Source organism: Psammomys obesus, unplaced genomic scaffold (genome assembly GCF_907164565.1).
Source record: "Psammomys obesus unplaced genomic scaffold, mPsaObe1.curated_primary_1811, whole genome shotgun sequence".
Lineage (NCBI taxonomy): Eukaryota > Metazoa > Chordata > Mammalia > Rodentia > Muridae > Psammomys > Psammomys obesus.
In genome coordinates, this window is record NW_026590715.1 from 1504377 (window position 1) to 1511614 (window position 7238).

The 7238-nt window shown below is 49.6% G+C and overlaps 1 protein-coding gene across 4 annotated transcripts; it reads right to left on the reverse strand.

The window, feature by feature from the left end:
* Positions 1-1159: 1159 nt before the first annotated feature.
* Positions 1160-6382, reverse strand: Prrg3 (proline rich and Gla domain 3). 4 transcript variants are annotated; one of them, XM_055608778.1, is made up of 4 exons: positions 6138-6382; positions 3232-3269; positions 2429-2589; positions 1160-2049 (listed from the first exon to the last, which is right to left on the reverse strand). In XM_055608778.1, exons 2-4 carry the CDS (start codon positions 3236-3238, stop codon positions 1522-1524), a joined length of 696 nt encoding a protein of 231 aa, XP_055464753.1. In that variant the 5' UTR covers positions 3239-3269; positions 6138-6382; the 3' UTR covers positions 1160-1521. The 4 variants fall into 4 exon arrangements, with proteins under 4 accessions (XP_055464753.1, XP_055464754.1, XP_055464752.1 ...); XM_055608779.1 differs by lacking the exon at positions 6138-6382 and adding an exon at positions 5865-5885; XM_055608777.1 differs by lacking the exon at positions 6138-6382 and adding an exon at positions 4398-4483.
* Between the last annotated feature and the right edge of the window lie 856 nt (positions 6383-7238).

Below are 7238 nucleotides of genomic sequence, written 5' to 3' on the forward strand. Positions count from 1 at the left end.
CAGGGCTGCATTCAAGGAATGTGTCTCAGTATCTGCCTTGGAGGGCTGTTTAGACAGAAGGAAGCTTATCAACTCTGTGGGTTGGAAACCATTTCAGTTGCCAACAGACCCACGCTATGCACTCTTTTTGAGCCCAACAAAAATGTGCTACATTTTTTAAAGCACCACAGAGGAAAAATGATTTAGCACAGAAACCAAGAGAATAGAGCTAGGGTAGGTAGAGATGGTATCAACAATGTCTTTTACTTCATCATTGACAGGTAACGAGCAAGTCACTTCTGCCCAATGTCTTCCAAAGCCTCAATGAAAATAGAGCAGCACCTGGCCATGGCAAAGCAAATCCCAGGTGGGCTTTAGAACCCAGGTGAAGGGTTCCCCAACTATAAGAAATTTAAAGAGACACTTCGGGAACTTCTCCCTAAATGGGCACCATCATTAGGAGAATTCACAAGCTGAAGTTCAAGTTCAATGCACCTATTTACAAGAGAAGGAAGTATCCTAAAACTTCAAAGCCAGCTAGCACAGTGCCAAGGAGGTGGAGCTCATTGTTTTAACTACCTTATGGATTTATCAACTCCCAAAAGGAGGAATCTTGAGCTCTATGTGCCAGTTTGTAATACCCAGGGAGAGGCCCTGGACTCTATGGGGAAAGGGGTTATCAATTTCCCCCACACTTGGGGCTTATGCCAGCACTATGTTTTAGCACATCTGGTACACATCAGAAACAAGATGGCAGAGTTCAAGTGGGCCCCTTGATTGATCTGGAAAAAGGAGCTCTGCCACCCAGCTCCCTCCCCTCCTCCTTCCCATGCCCTGTACTCCTGCGGGTTGTTCTACACATAGTTTTCACCCTGGCCAGGAGCATAGGGGTGGGTGTTGGAGGAAGGCTGTGCCAAGGTCTTTTCAGTTGATTTCTTTTGGAGGGCTAAAATGGTCCAGGTACTCTTGTTTTCTTCTATGATTCATTATTTGTTACTATGTGTGTTTTGTTCCTAGTTCAATCCTTATTTCTGTCCTCATAATATAAATGAGAACAGTAAACATGGACTATTCAGAAATGAAGAACTGTAGGGCTGGCTTTGACCTAGGTCCCAAGACATGCAGGGGTCTCCAGAGAGCCCCAAAGGCCCAGGTGACGAGCCTGTGGTCATTCTAGCCACAATCAACACCATGGGATGGTTCCTTTTGCTTAAAAGAAGCCAGTTCCTAATGAGGGGCTGGATAGTGGGGACTTGGTTATGGCAGCGGGGGATCTGGAAGACTTGGGCTCTCAAGTCTGTAGCTCCTCCCAGGGGGATCATGCACTTGTCCTTTGTGCCCCTGTTCTCCCATCCCCCAACCCCTGGCACTTAAGAGCACACATACCAACTGTCTCTTCCAAATGACTTCCTACACGGTTAGGGAATTATTTGGCAACAAGGAGGCTAAGGCTGTTTTGTGGTGGCACAGTCTTTCAGAAGTCCAAAAGAAAGCAGGTTACCTCTGGCAGAGGCTTTTTTACAGGCCGGGGCCTGTGCTCAGCTACTTTTCTGCACTGGGGCTGGCTGCCACAATCTCTTCATACTTTGGGGGAGGGTCACTGTAAGAGACACTGGCCTCCTCACTGCTGCCCTCCTGGGGTGCAGTCACCTCTTCATAAGAGGGGGGAGGGGTAGCACTGGACAGTCTGGAGAGAGAGAGCTCAGGGAGGTAGAGGGTACTCTCCAACCGGACAGTGGTTCTACCTCCCCGGCTGGGCCCCAGGACAATCTGTGGGTTATTCCCTGTGTCACGGTGCCCAGAGGACTCTCCCTGGCTATGCACAGTACCCCTATACACCATGACTCGGGGGAGGTTGTGTCCGGCGCGACTAGCTAGGTACCGGTTCTGAGCATAGGAGGGGTGGTGACGAGTTGCTTTCTGCAGTTGGCACCTCCAGATGATAAACAAGGCAATGACAATCAGCAAGACTACCCCCAGAAGGGGCACCACCACATACATGGCGTCTGAGCTCTGGGAAGGGTCTCGGACTGAGTAGACTGCATTTGGGTATCCCTTCCAAAACTCCATCTGCAAAAGAAGAAGGGCCACTCACTCCTGAGGAAGACAGACACAAGGTGATGCTCACCTAACATCCATGCTTTAGACAAGTATGTACCAAAGATAGGCCTGTGACTCCTTCTCCACCCTGAGGCATCCTACTGGCTAGACAGAGCCCTCAGAGAGCTCAGGAAATCCACCAAGGAAGAAAGACAAAGCTCCCAAGTGAGGAAGTCCACATAAATCATGCAACAGCCTCAAAAGACCTAGAGGGACACCCCAGTGCTCCTTTGGAGTTCCAACAAGCAGGATGTAGGCTGTGGTGGTATTCTTCCCTTGTTTCAGACCTGTTCTTATTATTCCCAAGATTGCATCCCCACCCAGAGTCCAGCCCCAGGGCAGTACGTACTGTCTTCTCTTTGTTCTCAAATACTTCCTTGACCTCTTCATAGCTGCAAATCTCTTCCATGCACTCCCGCTCGATGGTGCCCTGACGTAGCTCCTCCAGGAACTCATTGGCACGAGGGAACCGTTTCAGGACTGCATGGGCATTCTTGGCTTCCAGAAACACTGAAGAGAGAACTACAGTGAGGCAAGTCAGTCCCTACACACCAGACTGGCCCAATTATGAGGGGAAATGGGGCAAATCCAGCAAGCCTAAAGCCAGGACTCCAACCAAAAGCCAGGTGTGGCCTATTGCAATGGGAACAGGAGGGTTGACTTTCTATGATGCTGTGTTCTCCAGCAAATCCTCAGGGTCCTGACATGGTCCAGGTCCTTCACTATACAAAGGAAAACTAGACCCAACTGAGAAGGAATGTCAGATGGCACACGAAGGACCAGGAAGAACTCTATGTATTGTAGTCTTGGGTAGAAAACTTCCAGTAGCTTCTGCATCTCTCTTGAAAAAGGAAAGCCAGAACTTTGGTTCCTTTTCCAGGCTACCACTAATAGGACTAAAATCAGTCATGATCTGGGCTTTGGAGAATGAAAACAATCACCCAATGGTAAGACTGTTTACTCCCCACAGAAAGTGATGCCCCTCTATGCCCAGGCTCATAGGTCTGGCCTGTGGGCCCTCTTTCCCAATATCCATGAACTGTTTCATTAGTGTACCCCAGAGCCATCCAAAGAAAGAAAAGCTGAAAAGACACATGTGTTGCTTTTGCATGAGCCTGCCCAACTCTCATGGTTCCAATAATACTCACTCACCAGCCATGATGCTCCCTCAGCTCCAGAGGATCACTTGCCTGGCAAGGGAAAAAAAGCTGTGGTGAAACCTACTGGAGTTTAGGATGTGACCTCCCCCAACCTGGCTAAAAGGTTAAAGCAATATTCCATGAGGCACAACACCCTCATACAGTCACTTCCCCCAAAACCTCAAGAGCTCCCCAAATCCCAAAAGTGCCTGTTCACACACACATACACACAGAGTCTGGTCAGTTTCAAGAGAAAGCATCTTAGAACTAACACTCCCTGTCTCTCCAATGAATCCTTGTCCACTCAAAATGGAAAAACAAACACAGACAGATGTGAAATCAATCCCGGATATGGGCTTGAGTAGAGTCAAGGTTAAGCAAATTGAGAGAGACAGAAACAAGACCTAGAATTGAAACTGATGGTGAAGTGATTCTCAGATACCTCTAAAGATGAATGTGTTCCTTGAATACCAAACTCAATGCAGCAACAACACACACCTCCAATATCCTAATCTAGCTGAGGCTGACTTATAATAATCTTCTGTGGATATCTGTTGTACAGAGTCAGACCCACCATGTACAACACAGACATATTCTTACCCCTCTGGTCCAATCTCCTGGGCCCAGACTCAGACAATATGCTCATGGCATCTTGCTCAGAAAGAGAGACAAGATGTTTGAACTTCTTTGAAGTACATCTTTTCTCTTTGCATTAACTACTACTACAACAGAGAAACCTTGTAAACACCATACATAAAAGATGAGCACAAATACACAGGTCTGGAGTATAGATGTAGCTTCTTCATCACCGCACGTACCAGGCATGTCTAAGACTCTAGGTTTGTTCTTCAGGACCACAACACACAAACAAGTAAATAAATTACAATAAATCAACAAAGGTAACTTAGGCCTCTATTGCCATAAAGCCCGCCTTTTTTCTGATAACACAGTCCTACTCATACACATATTCTGAAGCACTGTCTAAGCCATCAACATCTGGGAGCAATCACCCCTCAGCTCCCCTCCCCAAACAGAAGCTCATGTTTTATGACTAATGGGATGTAAGACACATGAGCTTTGTAACCCATTATGCTACTCTTTTTGCCTAGGCTGCCAGGAAGTTCAGTATTAACACTGATGGCCAAATACAAGTGCTCCAGAAGCCCAGCTGTTACTCACATATGCTTTTCTCACCACAACTTGGTACGGTATTCTATTTATTCTTCCAGAGCCATATTCCTATTGTGTGTTTAAAATCTGGCTACTAGTCTGTTTGGAAAACAAGAAGGATAAAAATCATGAATACATTTTAAATGACGGGGAAAGTGACCAACCAACAGCCATCACTGTATCAAGGGGCTTTCTCTTTAGAACTCATGAAAAACTACCAACAGGTTTCACTAAAATACCTCAATTTTCACAATGAGAAAAAAGTTAGTATTGCAAAACTTGGCCTCATTATGATCTATGGGTTCCATATGATATGGGTGTTTTGTTTAAAAAAAAATCTGTCATATCAGAGTTTGAAATGAGTGAGCAAAGCTTTCACATAATAAGAAAGCAAACACATCCATTGCATACTGAAGTGAACGACGGAGTTTTCAAAAAAATTTACGTGGAAAAATTACATAATAGCTTTATATACAGCCATTTTGGTCCCAATCAAACACATGGACTTCCATGCAGTCATACATACATGCATCATAGCTCCTTGTTTGTGTTTTCCTGGCCTGGAAAAACCATTAGTTCATTTCTGAGACTCAAAGAAGCCAGGATCTTCCCCAGACAGTTCACATGGCATCCCCCACCCCATTAGCAATTCTGTAGCCACCATCAATCACTGCTGCTGCTGCTGCTGCTATGAGGGCTTCTCCCCACTCCCCCAAAATGTATCTCCTGCTTCTTCCCCTATAAATACACCATCAATAGGCAGTTACTATGGCAACAGTGAGGAAGCATGAAGGATCCACGACAGAAAAACGCAGCTGCAGTCACGCATGTATATGTCCCTCCAGCCCCTGGTGGATACTGTACTGATTACTGTAGGCTGGAAAGAATTTTTAACCCACTCCCCACAGGAACACAGTTGAATCCTGACATTCTAGAAAGGAAGGAAGGAAGGTAGGGAATTTGCCACTACAAAGACCTTCCTTAACCCCACTCCAGACTGAGGCCTCTGAATCCCAGCTCCCTGGGTCAAAACTCCCAAAGTACCTCCCACAGAGACCGGTAGCCCACTTGAGCACCTGGTGCCCCTAGACCTGGCCTCCAAAATCACTTCCCCAAATCCTAAGCCCCTGTGATTTTCATCACTCAGATCTGCTCGCCAGGAAAGGGTTCTGCGCTTTCCAAATCTTGTGATTCATCGATCCACCCAGTGACATGGCAACTCCCAGTTTGTGTTCAAACTCAAACTCTAGGGTCTCTTGTCCCCTTCCACTCATGCCGGTCCTGAAAGTGCCTGGCTTTGCCCACCTTCGCTGTACACCAGCGCCCTGATGAAGAACTCCCGCTTCTGGCCCAGCAACACTCTTTTCCCGGGGTCTACTCAGGACTCCAAACACCTTGGCCTGCCTAAAGTCCTAATCTTCCCTCCCCATCAGTGCCAGGTTCCCAGATCAGTGGCATCCAACCAAATGGCCTCACCGTTCTCCGGGCCCAGGAGGCAGCCGCCCTGTTTGCGCACTCAGCCCGCCACCTCTTTCCTGAGCCTCTTCAAGCAGGGCCCCTGTCCCCGCCCACCTGCTCCCGGTCAGCCAAGCCCCCGGCCCATCTCAGCAGTCTCCTCCCTTAGTCCTAGTCCCTCCCTGTCCCGCTTCCCTCCCGCCGCCCCTGGATCCCCAGAGCCCGCCAGGCCAGGGCCAAAGAGCGCCTGGAGCCCCACCCCTCGCAACCAGGCTCAGAGGCCTTGCCCATTACCTCGGCACCCCCCGCCTGGCCCTGCTCTCTTCTGGAGGCTCCGCCGAACCCTCCCCCAGCACCCTGCCGCGCCAGCTCTGCCTCGCGCCCCGTGCCTGGCGTGCCACCCTCAAGCGCCAAAACCGCCTTGCCCGGATAGCCAGGCCGCGATCTTCGCGATGCACCGCGCACCAGACCTCCCGGCCAGTAGAGGAAGAAGGGGTGGGGCCAGCTGAACCGGCCAAGGGCTTAGGTGGGGAAGGCCAGCAAGCTAGGCCGAGGGGCGGTGGCGCGCACCAAGCACCGCGCGCCCGCGCCCAACTCCACCGGCGCCGCCCCGTGCAGCTGGGGGGCGGGGCCTGACCGGCGGGCCTGGGACTCCCTAGGGACCCTAGGACACTTGTCTAGCCCAGTGGTGATGCAGGGTCAGCACAGTAGCTGCCTCGCTCAAGGCCCTTTCTCCAGGCATCTCAGAGTCGGAAGTCGCACAGTCGAGTTGCCTCTAGGGCCACACCCAGGCTCACCTGTCATTCCAGCCAATCTGGCCAGGATACCTGTGGATAAGAGAGGGGCATGTAACCATAGGCCGAGGCCGCCTAGTGAGGCTCCTACGTCGGCAGAGAACAGGCCGAGTTCAGGTCCCTCTCCACTCCTTCTGCCAATAAATGAGTGACCTTGGTTTCCTCACTTACATGCCCTACCCTGACTAGGAATGCAGGGTTTTCTCTTGTGAAATCCGAGAAATGGGGAGAATCCTGCTTTCCTCATAGATCTGCCACTGCTAGAAGGAGGGAAAACGAACCCGGGAAAGGAAAGGAAGGAAAAGGAGACTCAAGCTTGTGGGCCTGAGAGGGTTTGGGGCAGAGCACACCTCAGTTTGTACTGTGGGAAGTTCAGCCTGGATGGAGAAAGCTCTGGTAACAGAAAAGCGAAAAGCGTTATTCTAGGAATTTACGTTGAACCACAGATAGAAGCATGGGTCTTGGAAAGCCTAGGCACCAAGGCCCAGTGTGCCTTACTGGGTTAACAGAAAGAACTCTTTCTGTCACAGCCCTGCACCTAGGTTTGTCATCCTCCCCCAGGCACTAAATTTCTTAGGAATGAGCCAGAATGAGCCCAAGA